Source organism: Euprymna scolopes, chromosome 2 (assembly GCF_053919585.1).
Source record: "Euprymna scolopes isolate OS-2025 chromosome 2, ASM5391958v1, whole genome shotgun sequence".
Taxonomy (NCBI): Eukaryota; Metazoa; Mollusca; class Cephalopoda; order Sepiida; family Sepiolidae; genus Euprymna; species Euprymna scolopes.
Window position 1 is genome coordinate 146,739,320 of NC_136483.1, and position 20,177 is coordinate 146,759,496.

Consider the following 20,177-nt stretch of genomic DNA (forward strand, 5'->3'; position numbering starts at 1 on the left):
TGAAACAACAACTATAAAGATGAGGATAATAGTCCGCAAATAAATAAAATATACAAATTACTCATCTCAAAAAAGAATTCCAATAATTAAATATTGTCTTTTATTGTCACCACTTGGATCTGCAATTGTCCATGAGCATGTTTGTGCCAATCAGGTAGAGGAGGATTTTGTGGATGTGAATTCTCGACATGCCAGAACTACCTAAGATAGTGTCAAAAGACGGATGACAAGGGTGGAAGATTTAGTTAACAGATCTTGAGTTGGTATTTGATTCACACACCGACAACATAGCAAGCAGTGAAGGCAGTTGTTGAATATTTCAAGCCTATACAAAACAATTGTTTACATTTCATAAGCACAGAGGAGAATCGTCTGCATCAGAGTTTGATAGATACATCGTTTGGTAACTGTTTAGATCTTTCATTAACATTACAGTGACAGTCCAAGATAGACAAAGGTATCATCCAACTTCAGTTGCCCCTTGTTAAAATGGTAATGATAGATGGATGAAGGTAGACTGTCTCTGATGTGAGATACGAGCTGCTGCCAGGTGTCTGGATCAATCAGCATTGACATGATCTCGATTTTTGAGGTGTTGGTACTCAACCAATTTAGTATGAGTTTTAGTGTCTTAGAACAAAAAAAAGCTAGATATCTCAAACTGATTGCATGAAGTAATCAACCTGAAGCATTTTTTTTTTTTTTTTTTTGCAAGGGTTTGATATGCTAATCTCTACCCTGCCCCTTGTAAAAGAACTCATTTATCACCATTGCAAAGAATTTTCCTTTCTTTCTAAAACCAAATAGAACTTCCATGAACAAAGTTGTTTTTCAGAAACTTCTTACCTGTGGAAATAAATATCATGGGACTTTCCTACTGACTACAACATAGTTCAAGTCCAATGTCAATAAATACTTGTAGGATTTGTTTTAAGAAATCAAATTCTGCCTTTTCCATAGATCATTTCTAATCCTCTTAAGTCATCCAATTGACAATTTCATTAACCTTTATCCAATGGCTTTTGGCCTCGATAAGTTGTGACTGATTAGTACTTAAAAAAAAAAAAAAGTAATAAAAAAAAGTAATAAAATTTAAAGCAAATTAAAAGGTTTTTCAAGTTATATATGAAAAAAAATAAAACATAAAAGTTAAAATAAAGTTTATGTTGAATTTATTCTGAATGATGGTAGAAAATACAATAGATGGTTGCTCATTAATTATCTACGACATTTGAATGAATTGTTGGCAAATCCCGAATACCATCTTGGTCAATTACACGAACATGGAAGGAGGGAAGATTGGCAATTAATCTCTTTTTGATCTGGGAAGAAAGAGAAAAATGATAATTTGAAATTTAATCATTTAAGCAATTTATATAGACAAAACAAAAAATATTTTATGTTTTTTTATTTTATTTTATTTTTTAACTTTTTTCAAACAAATTAAATGTCATAAAATTGATATCACTTGAAATTAATTGAATCTTAAAAAAAAAAAAAAGAATTCTTTTGTTAATGTTTAACTTTAAAAGTAAAAAAAGTTACATATTGACTTTTTTTTTATTGGAACAAATTTGGTAGCAAATAAAATTCAGACAAAGCATGTTTGTTTATATATATATATATATATATATATATATATATATATATAAAAACACACACACACAAAATAAAATTTATGAACAGAGTAAAATGGAATAGCTTTGAATACAGAATGTAATTGAAGAATCATGTTTGCAAACTTAAAATTGATGACTATTATTGTCCAGACGACGCTGACAACGTGCACTAAGGGATTTGTAAACATTATGAAACAGGTTATTAGTACATTTTTTAAGCACACTGTATATATGGCAAATAAGTTACATAAAATGTTTGTTTCATTCCACAAAAGTTGTCAGATCAACTGCAATAATCAACATTCTATCACCTCATTTTATAAGCAAATGATCATCTAACAATTGAAGCTGTTATATCGGCTATACAAAATGCTCACACCCATCTCTGCCAACTCCTATTAGTCAATAAAATCTAATTTCCATTAATACTTAAGCATCGCATTTTCAAGTCACTTAAACAAACACTGTTTATATCAGTTACAAGAATAATTTTCAAGGTTCATGTCTGCTTAAAAACACTGATTTATTTAGTAGTTATCCCAAAGTGAAGTTTAATATGTCTATTGGATTTGTGACTACTTCACTGCTACAGTATAGTTTTTTTTTTTTTTTTTTTTTTTTTTACATCAACTAATATATATATTCATTCATTCTACTTCAGTTCTCACAAATCAAGGGAAGGGGGCTTCTTTCTGGAGCTAACACTTTATCTTTATACATAATACATATATACCTGGGTGTTACTTTAAAGTTCTTTCTCTCGCAAACGTTGAGTTAGTAAAGAATTGAGGAATCAGGGCCCTACATTGCGAGTGAAACAGTTGCATTTGCAAGTCATTTTTCAAAGTAGCGACTAGAAATAATGAAACGCTTATCTTTTGGCGACTGTATTTCTTTCACTGGCAATCTTCCAAAGCTCACTACTGAGTGAAAAATATCCTTTCAACTCCTTTATAAAACGAAGTTTAATAGAATATACCCCCCTTTCTTTTTTTAAGGAAGGTTAATTAAAAAAAATATCTGAAGAAATTAGAATGTTTATACCTTTAAGTATCAACATAAAACTTGTTGTACATTTAGAATTAAACTTATTAAAAAAAAAAAATACAGAAAAATCTTTATGATGTACATACTCGTCACACAATGAAGATGTCATATTCTAAAAATCATGTGGGTTTGGCTAGTAAACGAAAATATTTAGTTATCAAAGGTCAACTAAAGGTAAATTTGTCCGTAGAGCCTTGAGAATGCTAACATAGTATATCTTTCTTGTGGCCTCTTACTAGACCAGGAGAAGAATCCAACCATCCTAATTGAATATTCAGACTAGTGCTTTTACTATAGGCATTTGGAGCACACTTCATGTTAGTCACTATGAAGCCATATTGAAGGTATCTTATTTAGGCTACAAATATCATGTTATTTTGAATATTTAGTCAGAATTTACTTGTAGAGGGAAGTATCCTCGTGCCAGTTTGTCCTGACAAACCCCTGTACAGAGACCTTAGACATTTTAGGACAGTGTCCAGTAGGCATTCAAATTCTATATATTCCACTTATGCATAAAGGGAACTTTGTGTGCATTATAAGAGTTTATTCCCTAAGGACTCCAAAGTTGGGTTGATATTTTTTAAATTTGTACTTTATGTTTGAGAGTGTTCTTAGATAGGTTTTATATTGGAATGCCTCTGATAAATATCGAAATAATCTAAAAGAAATTTGGTTAAAGGAATAGTCTGATTTTAATCAAAGTTATAGTCTAACATCACAAATGCATTTGAGAAGTTTTATCAGTGCGCAAGTAGAATGGCACAGCACATAAAATCAACAGTAGGCTCTTTGATAAGACAGGGGTGTGCTCCAAATGAATGTTTCTCTTTAGAACACTGCTGAACCATGACAGTTGACATTTACATTTTAAACTTTAATTCAGGCTATTATATAAAAATAATTTTATAAAATCAACAGTGTAATGCAAACTACAATTTGTTGTGGACTAAGTCACTGCAGGGAGGCATGTGAAACTTCCTCCTACTAGAGCAGGTAATCAATCGATTTGATAGAAAAATGGGTGATTTCACAGATTTCAATGACAATAAAAATATTAAAAGTGTGGAAGATTTGTTGATCCTCATTCAATCATGGGCAACATTAGGTCTCCCTGCTTGTGTGCAAGCGTATGTGCGTATATATATTTCTGTGTTTGATTCTTCTACTTTTTCTGACACTACTGGTCCAATCTGGCTGAAATTGTATGAGCTTTTGTAATAAGATGCAAACTAAATAATATCCATTTGATGCACAGGATAAATATGGATTAGTATTTAACGAAAAAATGAGCACAAATTTAATATATTAAACTATCAATTTGGCATAAAGCATTAATTCTAAATCAACAAGCTATAATCTTTGCTTGTTTTTAACGGACAAAAATTTTATTGTGTGTGTGTGTGTGTGTATGTGTGTGTGTTATGTAATGAATGGCTGGAACCATCATACATAACTGAAAAGAAAAAACTTTAATAAAAGATTTAAAAGAGTGGGCATCGAATAATCAATTGTCTACCTGTTGAAAAGAGGAAGGGCTTACGTCATAAACAGAGAAATCGGACGACGATTTTTTTGTTTACAAAACAAATAAACGTGACATTCCTCGTAAGCTCTGGAATTACAGATATTGGCATGAGTGGGATATTCACGTGTCGCTCCGTTAGACAGAATCGAATGTTCTTCTGAGGTCAAACGTGACTTAAGAACACATGTATCAACCGATTGACAGGACGCGTGGATAGAAAAACAAAGCGACAAAATGCCAATAAAAACGGTGAATCAGCAGAGCAGAGCAGATAGATAGAGCAGAGAGAGAGAGAAACACGGAAAAGCATGTGTTGCTGAAGACCGTGTTGTCGAAGCGTCATTTTTCCCTCCTCAGAGCACTGTGAGAAAAACTGCTAACTGTGAACTTCAGAACCACCAAAAGAAAAAAGACGATCTGTTTTAAATTGTAACTATATTGTAAAATATAATTTTATACAAAAACAAACACAATTGTGACTTACGTCTTTTAATGCATGTTTTTAAGTTACAGCTGATCGTTCTAAGTCGTCCACCGTTTTGTTTTCAGGTTCAACGTTGTTATGACATTTTTGACAATTGACGAGAGGCAAGATAAAGAAAAAGTGCCAGTCTAAGGTGAGATAACTCACTAGTCTTAACTCGTTGTCATCACAACCGCCTAGTAAACAAGTGAACCTGCGGACGATCGACGTAACTAAAACTGCTATGTACCGCAGCCAGGGAATCCTACGCACTATTACGATTTCCCAACCTGGGAGCCACACCATAATACAACATAGTATTAATTGGTGCCTTGATGACCAGTTCACTCCGCAAGAGTGATAAGTAAGAACTTTTTAACAAAAACAAAACTAAACAAAAAGAACTCTTACACAAAAAGAACTTGGTTACCACATACACAACAACAAAGAAGAAGAAAAAAAAAACACAACGTGAATCAATCGACGAAGAGAATCGAACGCAGAAGCAAGAAAAAGAAGAAGAAAGAACACTGGACCTGAGGAAAAGCAAAGGTTAGTTGATTTTTTCAATATTTTTCTAAACCTCGGCTCTTAAAAAAAGTTTTGTTAAAAAAAAAAAAAAAAAAAAAAGTTAATATATATTTCTTTTCTTTCTTCTTTCTTTCTTGTATAATTTTGAAAATAATAGTAAAAGATGGAACAGCAGTTTTTCACAGATTTCGCTCAGATCCTAGGGGCTGAACTACACAATGTAGGGAAGGCCATTTCGAACTCTCTGAGGGGGGAGGCGTTGTTATCAAAAATAAAACCATTAGACACTAGACGATCGCAGGAATACAGAAGATGGCTAAATGATATAGATAAATACACTAGAATAGTTAGCCAAACAGAGGAAGAAAAATGCCAATTAGCGTTAATTACGACGGCTGGCCAAATAGGACAGTTTGTTTCAGGACTACTAGCCAACAATGAGAGTGTGGCATGGGTAGACTTGAAGCGAGCTCTAGATAATTATTTTGGAGTCCAGGCAGATCCTACCAAGTTTGTTAGGGAGTTAGCAAATATTAAGCAAGGTAGAAGCGAAACTGTGCAGGACTACATGCAGAGGTTAGTGCACTTGGCTATAGGTTCGTATGGTAGTCTAGATACGAACAATGAAGTAATAAAAAGCCAAGTGATAGGTTTCTTCATCGAGGGGCTATATGACAGACAAGTCAAAATCGCTGTCATGAGGGAAGAACCATCGGACCTCAAGGTAGCCTATGAAAAGGCCCTAATCGAGGATCGGTGGCAAAACCGCATAAGAGGCAATGACCGAGAAGAAGAACCTATGGAAATAAATTATAGTGGGCGCCAGAGGAATATAGAAGCGATAAGGAAAAAAAGATTCCCAGAGCCAGATAGGGGGCAGAGGAATTATAGAGGATTTAATAGGGGACCCGGCTTCAAGGCAAGAGAAACAGAGCGCCCTTGGCCGGGGATTAAGTGTTACAATTGCGGCAGAAAAGGCCATATAGCCAGGAACTGCACCTTCCCTAAGTCGGGAAACGAGCAGACCCCACTCGCAAGACGCCCAGCGAGAGGAAGAGGGGTGAACAGTCAAAGATCATAGGACATATGGGCGCCGCTAATTGCATCCCTATTAAGATAGAGAAAAATAAGTTTAGGGCTTTAGTAGATACTGGCGCCGAAATTTCTGTAATAAAAAGTACTGTATTAGAAAGTCTCAGAGAGAAGCCTGAGATAAAGAAAATAGAGATGAATTTAAGGACTGCAAACGGGTCACCTCTCATAGTGCAAGGAGTGGCGCGTTTACAAATTAAAGTAGGAAGCCAGTACATTCGACATGATTTTGTAGTGACGAAAAACCTTAAAAGGAACGTCATATTGGGCCGAGACTGGCTCAAGCAAAATAGTGTTAGAATGTACTTTGATTTAGGAGCAATCCGATTAGGCAGCGAGTACATAGCGCTGCAAGAGGAGGCTTATATTTCGAGTATAGTTAGATTAAGGCACAATGTCACCCTGAAACCGCAGCATTTACATGCGTGCACAGCTCGTGCCGAAATGAGAAATGGTCAGGGTTTAGATTACGAAGTAGTGCAGATAGATAAAGGCTTCCTAAGTGATCTAAGTGGTGTATCCGTAGCGAACACGGTAGTTAAAATTAAAGGTAGGAAAAGTTTTCCTTTGCTAATTATGAATAACACGAACCAGACAGTAAAATTAAAGAAAGGTTACAAGATAGGTAGATGTAGAAGAACAGAAGTAGTAATGGCAATATCAAAGCCAAATAAACAAAAGAAGTCGGGAAACAAAAGTAACCTCAACGGCATAAAAGTGCCGGAAGAAATGAGGAAAGTTTTAAATAAAGTCCTGCAACGAAATACTGATTTATTCGTCACAGAGGATAGATATTTAGGCCGGACTGACACAGTAGAGATGAGGATCGATACAGGAAAAAACGATCCCATAAAGAAAAACCCGTATAGAACACCTCTCAAACAACGAGAAGAAGTTAATGTAGCACTAGAGGAAATGCTACAGGCAGGGGTGATAGAAAGGTCAAACAGTCCGTGGAGTTTCCCGATAGTTTTGGTAAAAAAGAAAGACGGAACAAAGAGGTTCTGTGTAGATTTTAGGGCCCTGAATAAGATAACAAAGAAGTATGCCCGAGCGCTACCAGTAATTGATGATATACTGGCCTCGCTTGGGTCAGCAAAATATTTCTCAAAGTTGGACTTGAAATCAGGGTATTGGCAGGTAAAGTTGAACGAAAAAGATAAAGAGAAAACTGCGTTCACCTGTCATAGAGGACTGTTCCAATTTAATGTAATGCCATTCGGACTTGCTAACGCTCCGGGAGTGTTTCAGGAGCTAATGTCCGTAGTGTTACAGGGACAAGAAGAATTCGCCGTGCCTTATTTGGATGATATTTTGATATTCTCCAAAACAAAGGAGGAACATGTTAGGCATATAGAAAAGGTGTTAGGTAGTTTACGTAGGCATAATTTAAGGTTAAAGGCGGCGAAGTGTGAGTTTTTCGGCAAGGAAGTGCAATATCTGGGATTCCGAGTAAGTGAGAAAGGTATCCAGCCGGAGGGGGACAAGGTTAAAGCAATTCAGGCAATTGCGACCCCAACCACTGTGAAGCAGGTTAGATCCTTTATAGGCATGACATCCTATTACAGGCGATTTATCAAGGATTTTTCTGTAATCGCCGAACCGTTAATTCGGTTAACTAGGAAGCATGCACGTTTCTGTTGGGACGATGCGTGTCAGTCTGCTTTTAATCGATTGAAATCGAAGCTTGCAGAGATGGTGATGCTGGCATACCCGGACACTAACAAAGGATACAGGTTATACACGGATGCCTCCGATTATGCGATCGGAGCAATCTTGTCTCAAATGGTCTACGACCCGGAGGAGGGTCGGGAGATAGAGAAACCCATTTATTTTCTATCTCATAAGTTGTCTGATACCCAGACTAGATGGTCAACAATAGAGAAAGAAGCATATGCGATTCACTATGCCTTAAACAAGTTGAATCACTACTTGCATAGTGCTACGTTCACCATCTACACGGATCACAGACCATTGGAGTACTTGCTGAAATCTCCGATACAGAATAGGAAGATACAGACGTGGGCATTAAGTATGGCTGGCTATGATTGCACCATACAGTACCTAAAAGGAAAAGATAACGTCTGTGCGGATCTCTTATCCCGTGCGGTAAATGCGAGTCGGGATGAAAACGATCCTCCAGTAGAAATAGATGATAGGAATTACACGGTGAGTGCGATAAACTCGAATCGTTTTGAACCAAGAGAGTTTGTATCGCATAAGGATGACGAAGGCTCACCGGTAGTAAGCGAGCGTCCTACACTATCAGGTTTGGATATGTGTAAAGAACAAGACGCCGATAGTCAGATCGTCGAATTAAAGAAACGGATGAGGAGCGGTAAAACGTCCAAGATGGAAGAAAAAAAGTACATCATAATGGACGATATCGTATATTATTTATCGCAACCCGACGACGATCCTTTAGTTAGATTATATATTCCGTCACATTTGAGGATGAAGGTATTGAAACAATACCATGATGAGAATGGTCATATGGGTGTGGAGAAAACGTTCCACTCCATTAAACAGAAGTATTTCTGGCCTGGTTTGTTCAAAAAGGTAAACGAACACATAGGGAAGTGCGTCCCATGCCAGACCAGAAATTTGAGGAAGCAACAACCTCAAATGCAGGAGACCGACATGCCTTCTTTTCCTTTTGCTAAGATTGCATTGGATATTTCCGGACCCTATCCGAAGACTTTGTCAGGCAATCAATACATAGTCACGTTCATCGACATGTATAGTGGTTGGCCTGAGGCTTTCGCTGTACCTAATAAAAAGGCAGAGACAGTGGTGCATCTCTTAATTGAGGAAATATTTCCCAGATTTGGTGCACCATTACAGTTACTTACGGATAACGGACCGGAGAACGTCAATGGGATCATGAAAAGGGCTTTAGAAGAGCTTAATGTTGATCACGTGACCACCTCATTTTACCACCCGCAAAGTAACGGGAAAATAGAAAGATTCCATAGGACGATGCATGACGTACTAGCAAAGAAAATAGGGGGCAATGACCGTTCATGGGACATGTACTTGAACCAGATGCTGGCTGCTGTAAGGTTTCATGTCAGCGAAACAACAAAGTACTCCCCCTATTATTTGCTCTATAATAGAGACGTTGTCTTGCCGTTAGACAACATACTGAGGCCGCGTAGAATTTACTACGGGGAAGAGGATCATGAGATCGCTCTGCAGGACATGCATCGGACCTTTACATTAGTCAGGAACAATGTAAAGAGAGCTAGGAAGAAAATGATAGATAGGGCCAACGAGAAAACAAAAGCAGTCGATTTTCAAGTTGGCGACTTAGTTTATTATAAAAATAATAGAAAAAAGGGAAAGCTAGACGTAAGATGGTCTCCATATTACGTAATAATAGAGAAGACGGGGCCAGTCTCGTATAGAATTAGAAGTCAACTGACGGGGGCAGTAACAAAAGCCCATGGGGAACACCTTCGGAAAGCAGAACTGGAGGAATGGGATATCCCCAACAAGCAAGAGGGCTGTAGAAAAACAACCCTGTCAGCACCGGTAGAGGATAGTAGTTCAGATCAAGAATCCTCTAGTGGGGAGGAAGAAAATTATCCCCAACAGAGCAATCGCCATCAACGAGAATCCCCAAGTCAGGAAAACAGGGTCCCGTTGATGGAACGGAAAATAATCACGCGTAGCATGACGGCTGAAAGGGCTAAAGAAGTTGATGAAATATGGAAGGAAGATATATATAACTTAGTGCCCAGGTCGTGCAGAGTTGATTATGATAGTAGGGATCAGCCAACCGTAGCTAGGGCTTGCACGGGGGTTGGGAACTCAGGTTATAATCGAACTACGGGTCGGGAGCGCGGAACAGGATGTTTGGATTGGTTAAGAAAATTACTCTGTTGATGTTAGGCAACATCCTTATCATAGGGAGTTCGGAGTTGCCACCAATATTTAGGATCCTGGCGTTCTGGTCGAAATTTTTGTACTATATGCTGCCCACATTTTAAACAAGTCATTAAAATGTAAGACTCGTATTTAGTTAATTAGTAATATTAATTAAAGAGCCGAGGTAGTGGAGAATATTGGACAAATCGACCACTTCGGTAAAATTGGTAAATTTGCAGCGTATATTTTGCTGTTAAGTGCGGCCGATGCACTTATACCGAAGAAGACCTTATGCTTTTCTTGTTGATGTTTATTTTTATTTTTTTTTTTTTTTCTAAGTTAAACGGAAAAAAAAAAAAATACAGTAAAAGAGATGAAAAAAAATTGTGACATTAAAAAAAACATTATTGGAAATGTCGATGGACCGATAGACGATTAAAAAAAAAAAAAAATGGTTAATGGAGGGGTGTTATGTAATGAATGGCTGGAACCATCATACATAACTGAAAAGAAAAAACTTTAATAAAAGATTTAAAAGAGTGGGCATCGAATAATCGATTGTCTACCTGTTGAAAAGAGGAAGGGCTTACGTCATAAACAGAGAAATCGGACGACGATTTTTTTGTTTACAAAACAAATAAACGTGACATTCCTCGTAAGCTCTGGAATTACAGATATTGGCATGAGTGGGATATTCACGTGTCGCTCCGTTAGACAGAATCGAATGTTCTTCTGAGGTCAAAACGTGACTTAAGAACACATGTATCAACCGATTGACAGGACGCGTGGATAGAAAAACAAAGCGACAAAATGCCAATAAAAACGGTGAATCAGCAGAGCAGAGCAGATAGATAGAACAGAGAGAGAGAGAAACACGGAAAAGCATGTGTTGCTGAAGACCGTGTTGTCGAAGCGTCATTTTTCCCTCCTCAGAGCACTGTGAGAAAAACTGCTAACTGTGAACTTCAGAACCACCAAAAGAAAAAAGACGATCTGTTTTAAATTGTAACTATATTGTAAAATATAATTTTATACAAAAACAAACACAATTGTGACTTACGTCTTTTAATGCATGTTTTTAAGTTACAGCTGATCGTTCTAAGTCGTCCACCGTTTTGTTTTCAGGTTCAACGTTGTTATGACATTTTTGACAATTGACGAGAGGCAAGATAAAGAAAAAGTGCCAGTCTAAGGTGAGATAACTCACTAGTCTTAACTCGTTGTCATCACAACCGCCTAGTAAACAAGTGAACCTGCGGACGATCGACGTAACTAAAACTGCTATGTACCGCAGCCAGGGAATCCTACGCACTATTACGATTTCCCAACCTGGGAGCCACACCATAATACAACATGTGTGCGTGAGAGAAAAAAGAAGTAAACTTCAATTTTAAGCATAATGGACATCCGCTGTAAAAAATGCTTGTACAAAGAGTCTATACTCAAGCACATATTGTGCAATCTCCAATCACACCTCTTGTGAACCTGCATTTCCAGTTGTCATAGACTTCTTGCCACTGGACTTGATACCTTTTCCTAGACTAGTTGCACAACCGAATAATCCACTGCAATATATTGTACTTATATGGTGGTCGGTTAATAGAAACAAATGAAAAAAGCTTTCAGTAATGACTGATCTTTCAAAGATTCATTTAGAGAATTTCAAAAAGAATTTAAAATAATTTAAATAATCAATTTCAATTTAAAAAAAAAAAAAAATTTAAAAGAATAAAAAAGAATTGAAAAATAATTTCAATAATTGATTAAATTTTCAAAGAAGAAAATAAAAGAATTGTAAATGATTTAAAAAAACTGATTAAATTTTCAAAACAGTTCTTACTTCTTCAACGCATTTGCACAACAAGTCATAAGCTTCAGTCTGAGTCATGTCTGAAAAAGATGCAGAAAAAAAAAGATAATCAATGAAACAATGCGACACAAACACCTGCTACAAGAATGGATCATATTGAATATTGCTTACTGTTAGATTTATTGCTGACATCTGAATAACAAAATCATTACATTTTTAACAAGTGAAATAGACAATAGATTTTTAATAAGACCCCATGGAAATTTCATATTACTTTAGACATCAATCTGTATAATTTAGTACTAATATTTTTTTTAAATAATGTTTGTCATAAAACTATTTCGAAAAGATTTTTCTCACGTAAAAATAATTGTCATTATAAACTAAGCATTCTTGAAATAAAGCGATATATAATTTGTTTTTTTATTTTAAATTGCAAATTTTTTTTTTTAATTCAATTTTCACATCAGACAAGGCACAGTGCCACTTTGAAGTAGGGGGCTATTATCGGGGACATAAGTTGTAGGGATATTATGAAAGGAGATGAGTAGCAAGATGTCTGTTCACATTACACTTGAACTTCTGCATGTCAGTACAGTTGGGAAAGCAGAATCCCGGAATGGAGTTCCAAAGTCTAGCAGTTTTGGGGAAGAAACTATTGGAGTAAAAGGCTTTCTTACACCTAGGGATCTCTAGTGTATAGGGGTGGGATTTAGCTGCTTGTCGGGTTTGTTGGGGGTATTCACGTTGAGGGGGTACAAGTGCTTGTAATTCGTCAAAGCATTCACCATTAAAGTACTTGTAGAACAGACAGAGGGATGCTACATTTCATCGATGGGACAGAGGCTGAAGCCTAGCTGACAGTTTAGGACCTATTAAGTTGGTGACTCTTTTGAACCCTGTCAAGGAGTGAGAGACAAGTAGCAGATGCACCAGCCTAAATGTGACAATACTCCATACATCGGCGAATGGTGGCCTTATAGAGGTACAGGATACTTTTAGGTGTAAGTAACTTTCTAGCATGGTAGAGAGAGCCCACCTTCTTCGCAGCAGCCTTGGCAATGCTCTCAATGTATCTATTCCAGTTCATGTTCCCTGTAAACATTAGGCTGAGGAGTTTAAAGAAAATACTTTCGGGTAATGGTTCTTGGTCATTGCTATTGGTGGTAGTGAAGGTTTCTTGTAATTATTGAAGGAAACAAGTTTAGTCTTGGCAGCATTGAATGTGACCATCTATTTTTGTCCCCATTCCACTACAGATTGGAGGTCTTCCTCTAGTGTTTCTGCCATTTCCTTAGATATGTGTTCATTTGTTTTCCCCTCATGCCTGTTATAGAGCGTGGTGTCATCAGCAAATATACCCATCTCAGAAAAAATTTTATCAGGGAAGTTATTTATGAATATCAAGAATAATAAAAGTCCAAGGATAGACCACCGAGGCACTCCCGCATTTATATTATATTGTTTAGATGTGTGATCGTCGAGGACAACCTAGATTTTTCTCTTAAGGATTTAATTACATTATGGGTAATTTCATCTCAAATCATCTAGAACATGACACCCTTAACTCTCAGATTTTTTTTCCAAACTTTCACCATATGTTGGTATCATAAAAACTAGGGAATCCTGAAAATTTGAGCTTTTAGCTCTCAGTGGTTCCAGAAATATCGCAATTTTGGTATTTTATGTATATCGCGTCGAGGCGCAAATTCACGAAATGATGAAATTACGTTTTTAGGCATAAATCAATTTTTAGACTAGGTAGAACCTTGAAAATTTGCATGGACAAGGTTTTCGCACGAGGAACCCAAAAAAATCATGTTTAAAACCTCTGAAAATGAACTGTTTCTGAGTTATTGAACTTTTAAGCCGAGATTTGGGTATTGGTTTAAGGCAGACCAAAAAAATATGTGGCACTATTGGAAATTGAATTTTTTTTTGTTTCTAGACATTCTTGATAGTTTGAACTTAAATTCCTCCAAAAGAGGTGTTTGGTTCTTTCCTTGTTAGCTCACAATCGAACCTCAAAGATGGGCAGTTTTATGGGCCTCACTTCCAGACAGAGCAGTGTACAAGGAGTCACTTGACTTCACCATAAACAGGAAATACTGAATTTTATTTTGGCTTCCTGTTTATTTAAGAAGTGGTATTGCTGCTTTCTGGTGTTTCTTTAAGTTGGCTGAAACTATTTTGTTTGTTTTTTGTTTGATGCAAGGATGCAAGTAGCAGGTAAAGTCAAGTAACCGGATAGCTCACAAACCTCAAAAATTGGTCAATCACTGTGGACAATCCCAAATAATAAACTGCCTGTGGTGAGGATACAATGTGTTTGTAGCATTTATGAACCCCTAAAAATTCTCACAGCCCCCTGTGATTAACCCATTTTTTTTTTTAGGTTTAATCACTAGAGATGTCGCAATATTTAGAAGCCAAAGACTACAGTTATGCCAGGGTTCATGTTTTGCCGACAATGTGACAAATCCTACCAATATCTCGTCAATGAAAGTTCTTCTGACACAAGCTCCTCAGTTGATGTTGTAGTTCAATTTCAAAATGATTTTAATTAAGATGCTCCAGCTGATGAACCATTTGAAATGTATGAAACATCAAGAAAACAGCTCAACACTAGTCTAGAAATGGTTGGTGTCTCTCCAGTGAACCTTCATAGTGTGGCCCAACATAGTCGTGTGAGCAGTGCCAAACAGATTTTCAATCCTCTCATATTATGCATCATTATTCTCAACTGTTAATTTATCCATCTCATTAATTTTTAACCTTGAGTGGTTTTTAGCCTTAAGTGGTCATTGATTAGTAAAAAACTTTAAATTGTAATGAAAACAAAATAAATTATGGTTATTAATTGTAAGCATTTTATTCGCCTGAAAACAATTATATATTATTTCCCACTAAATAAATAGCATTACAAATTTACCCCCCCCCCAAAAAAAAATATTTTTCTTTTATTTGTGTTGCAGACTACATCAATAGATCCCGTATCTGTGTAGTCCTTTTTTTATATATAAATTTTTCTTCTATTAAATTAAATAAATTTACAAATACGAAAATTAATATATATTTGCTAAAGAAATAAAATATTTTTCTTGTGTAGAATTTAAAGGAAAATTATCTTTCTTTGATTAGTCCTAATGCAAGGAACCAGCGCTTTAGATTGAATATTGATTAATCTCATGTCAAGGAGCATGTTCCATTTTTTTTCTTTTTCTGTAAACCATTCTCAGAATGCAATGGTTTAAAAGTGATAAATTTTAGGATTGTTGCATTGAGTATGGGGAAAGTATAAAAATTTGGACAGTTAGGATCATCTTAAAAATTTCCGTGGTTTTGGGAGGCACCAGAAAAGATCGGAGCCAACTCAAATGGTAGCCGCATGCAATTTTCTTAATTTTTTGGACAGCATTTGTACTCTTAGGTTATAAATATTATGATATAAACTCACTCATCTTTGCCAGAGACTTGCAACCTTGCAAAAAAAAAAAAAAAAAAAAAAAAAGGGACATCCTTGTCGCAGTTTTAGGGTTTTCGTTACTTAGCTGAGCAGCTACTAAATCATTGACACAAAAGTATATGTAACATGTCATAGGATTCCGTATTCTCACTGGAGGTGGTCCTATTATAGTCAACAAATATATTTGGCAGACAACTGGAGATCCAAAAGTATGTGACAACAATAATCAAAAGGAGACAGTGTAAATCAACAAAACGTTTGCCTGAAATTCTTGTATAGCTGATAGACAAATTTTTTTTTGATCAAAATTTCCATTTCGGTAAAATATTTTTAGCTTTTATTAGAGTTTCTGCAAAAAAACATTAGTGCAGAGAAGAGGCCTATCTCTTAGTAGTTATGATGATGGAGAAAGCATTATCCCGTATCACTGTCAATGAGACACACACTACAAGAGTACAAGCATCACTTCATTATCTAAAGCTCATGATTTAGCTAAGCCTGTCATTCATCCAAAGAGCCAACAACTTCAGAACTCTCCATCCATCCGGGATGAAAAAAAAAAAAAAAAAAAATTAAAAAAGCTCATGCTTTAGGTAATGAAGTGACGCTTGTACTCTTGTTCAGTTGTAGGTCTTTGGATGAATGACAGGCTTAGCATGAGCTAAGCCTGTCATTCATCCAAAGACCCACAACTGAAGAGCCAACAACTTCAGAACTCTCCATCCATCGAGACTATGATAAAAAAAATAAATAAATGAATGAATAAAATAAAAGGTGTGGTACATTTCGGTATGGCTGATCTGGTGTGGCCAATTCAGCAGGAATGACAATGACGATTCAGTGTCAAATTAGCACTTTGTCGTTATAGTCAAAGTTTTATTTATATATTTTAAATTAATTCACTAAAAGATATTTTTTTCCTTTGAATAAAATGAAATAAAAATTATTAAAAGAAAAAAAAAATGGTTGAATTAAAAAAGTGAAACAAAAAGCAGACAAGTTGTCAACGAGATTATATTGTCATTGATTTTCTTAAAAATAAAAATAAAAAAATCTTAATATTTTTTTTTTAAAGATTTTATCCTTAAAAAATTAATTAGGAAATAATTAACCAAAAAGTTTTACAAAAACATGATTTTTCTTGAAAACAGTTAAAGTGATATATCTTTATATTGTTTTTAATTTAAAAAGTTAAATTATAAAAATGCTGATTGGCTTGGTTCATGCTGAAACGTTCTATTCCCAAAAAATAAATATCTCAACAAAAGAAAAATATTTTATTTATCTCTGTGACTCAAGTGGCATAACCTGGGTTAACTGTAAACCTGATCAAATTGCTAATTGAAAATATGTCACCACATGAAGAATTGAAAAATCAAAGACTTCCTTCCCCTTTAAAAAGGGGATCGACCACTCCAACCAGTCACTCATCATAATAGATGAGACATACTGGTTCAATTTGATGAGAGAACTTAGTTAAAATGATTCTAACTTTTCCAGTCATTTATTCAGTACTAATTGATTAGAACGTCACCTGAATAATAAGGATCATGATTGGACATCTCTATATTGTTGGCATGTGTTTTTGTTGTCACTATGTAACATTTGTTTTATTAGTCCCCGACAAAAGGAGGGTGGACCTGTAAATTCACCCTTGTCCGGGGTCGAATTTTTCTCAATAACTAAGCCTTGGAATTTAAAAACAATTTTGCACAAACATTATACATGATAGGAGTAAAAATTTTCTGGGAAAACTCCTAGAGATGTCTTTTGGGTTAAAATGGTTAAAATTGACACTTTTGTACTTATTAAAAAAAAAAATTGATGCAACGAAGGCCAGCAACTCCCCGTATTTCCTCCTATAACAGACAACACGCTATGCAACATACAAATATCTGTGCGTGAGGTCGCTAAGCTAATCAAGAACCTTGATTCCAGTAAAGCAACTGGCCCTGATGGCATTCCAATTATAGTGCTGAAAAAGCTTCAACCAGAACTTGCCCCCATACTTACAAAACTGTTTAAGTGTTGCTTTAAAGAGAAGTGCTTCCTAACACCATGGAAAACCTCATCAGTATGCCTTGTATTTAAGAATTCTGGGGATAAGTCGTCTCCCTCTCAGTACATACCAATAAGTCTGTGTGTCATGAGTAAGTTGCTGGAATCCATATTAAATAGAGAAATAGTCAACCACCTCAACAGAAATAACCTTCTTAGTGACATGCAATATGGTTTCCATTCTGCCAGATCTACAGCATATGTGCTAACGGTTATATCTCATAGGATTAGTGAATCTCTTGACAAAGGCTTCCTCTCTAGGGCAATTGCTCGACATATCAAAAGCCTTCGATAAAGTATGGCATAAGGGCCTACTTCACAAGATTTTCAGCTGGAAATGTTTTCTCTATCATTAAATCATTTCTCTCTGATAGGCTCATAAGAGTAGTGGTTAATGGGCAGAAATCAGAGGCCCTCAGTATTAATGCTGGAGTCCCTCACGGGTCCATACTGGGCCCAACTCTCTTCCTGATCTACATCAATGATCTCCCAAAACACATATTTAAATCATTCGTTGACATCTATGCTGATGACACGACCATCTATGGCAACACATCAAAGGCCGTAAATGACAAAGTTCTGATTCTTTCTCCTCTGATCTCGAGTGTGTGGTACAGTGGGGGAAGAGGCGGCTGGTTACTTTTAATGCATCTAAAACCAAGCTCCTATCTTTACATCATTGACGCTCTGATCCCCATCTGGCATCAACTGAAATGAATGGCTCTCAACTAGGGGAAGCTCCATGTTTTGATAAGCTTCTAGGCTTGACCTTTACTCCTGACCTGAAATGGAACACGTACATCAAGTCTGTTGCCAAGGTCGCTGGAAAAATGGTAAGATCCTTTTACCACTCCAGAAGATATCTCACTGCTGATGCAATTCTCTATCTATATAAAAGCCAAGTATGTCAAAGGATGGAATACTGTTGCTACATCTGGGCAGGAGCTGCTAAAAACAGCCTATCCTGTCTTGACAGAGTACAAGATAGGCTTTGTGGCTTCGTGGGGGATGCCCTTTTCTCTCCCCTGCAACCTCTCTCCCACAGGAGAGACGTTGCGAGCCTGTCTTTGTTTTACCGTTATTTCCATGGCAAGTGTTCCTCTGAGCTCCAATCTCTGGTCCCCCTTCGCAAATCTTTCACGAGGAGCACCCGTCTAGCTGAAACCACTGTCAAAAATTTTCCCCAATCTTTATTTGTGCCAAGATCAAAACATAGATTCTATGAACAAAGCTTCTTTCTTAGAAGTGCACGCCTGTGGAACTCTGTTCCTTCTGCTTGTTTCCCACCTGACTACAACCTGGAGGTCTTCAAGTCCAACATAAACAAATTCCTGATGAACTGCCCCCTTGAATAAGACACTTTATCAAATCTCAACACTAATGTACTGTACACGCAATAACCCTTATCCCTGAGTGGCTTCCAGGCCTTGATAAGTGGTGATCACCTTGTAAAAAAATGATGCCTTGGATTTTTATAAAATTTTCTAAAAAGTTGTAACTAACTGATTTCTATATAATTTTGTTTGTTTATACTTCGTGATAACTCTTGGGTGTGCCCCAGGGGCTCTTTTAGGGCTAATAAAAACACTCAATTTTTGGGACTATTTTACCATATTTATCCAAAATTTTCTGTATGTGTCTATTTAATAGTTTTTGCATGGTGCTGAACTCAAATTTAAATATATTAAGGCCTTGGGGGGCGTTTGGAGCTAAATGGGGAGGAGGGGGGGTCAATGATGGCCTTAGTAATTTTTTTATGCCTCGTTCACTGTGCACTCATGGGGGACTATGCATGCTTCACTTGTTTAATATTGATTGAGTATTTGCTGACATTGAAAATGCAATTGCATAAAATAAATTTTTTTTTTTTTCTTTATCTTATTTTTAAAAAAAATCACAAAAATGAGCCATTATGCATTTCAGTCTCTAAACAAGTTAGCCATTTTGATTTTAATAGTTGGAAAAAAAAAAATTACCTGTGATCCTTCAAAATTTTTAAGGAAGTATTAAATTTTATTAAATTTTAAAGGAAGTATTAACATTTGAATAAAGAATCATTTCTGGTTTTAAAATTTTTAAATAAGTAGCAAATCCTCATGTATTACAAAGAAAGTTTTGAAAACTATTTACCTCCTATCAATCTTATAAAATGATTGAAGGTAAATAGCTTCTAAAACTATTGATTTAAAACATTACCTTAACAAGAATTAGAAGAGTTATGGTTTAATAATTTAGTTCAATTACTAATTAAAAAAAAATTTTTTTTTTTTTTTACAAAGGAATCATTACTTATCAAGGCCCAGGTGCCACTCGAGGATAAGAGTAATGAGTGTACAGTAGTCAATTCTTACTAGTCAAACCGATGTGATTTTTGGAACACGGCATCTTTGTTTCATGACAAGTACGTACATCATAAGGATTTTTCTATAAATTTTTAAATAAATGTAATTCTAAATGTACACTGAATTATATGTTGAGACTTTAAAAGAATTTTGGGATCAAGAGCAGTTTGACTCCCATTAAAATTTCTTCAGATATTTTCTTAAACAGCCTTTATTAATAAAAAAAAAATTAAAAAAGTATATTGTTCTATTAAACCTTTTATTGCTTAAATAATTTGACTTTGCTCATTTAAAAAATGAATAACCAAGTTGAAAAGATATTTTTCACTCAGTTATCACTCTAGAAGATGA

General features: G+C 35.8%; 1 protein-coding gene across 1 annotated transcript in view; it reads right to left on the bottom strand.

Annotated features, from left to right (window-relative positions):
* Positions 1-1,155: 1,155 nt before the first annotated feature.
* LOC145297309 (proteasome subunit beta type-2-like) overlaps positions 1,156-20,177 on the bottom strand; it is a 122,597-nt gene continuing 103,575 nt past the window's right edge. Inside the window, exons 5-6 of the mRNA XM_080143333.1 lie at positions 11,991-12,040; positions 1,156-1,322 (exon numbers count right to left, since the gene is read on the bottom strand). Of these exons, the coding sequence (XP_079999459.1) occupies positions 1,215-1,322; positions 11,991-12,040 (158 nt within the window). The 3' untranslated portion in view covers positions 1,156-1,214. The remainder of the gene's footprint in view (positions 1,323-11,990; positions 12,041-20,177) is intronic.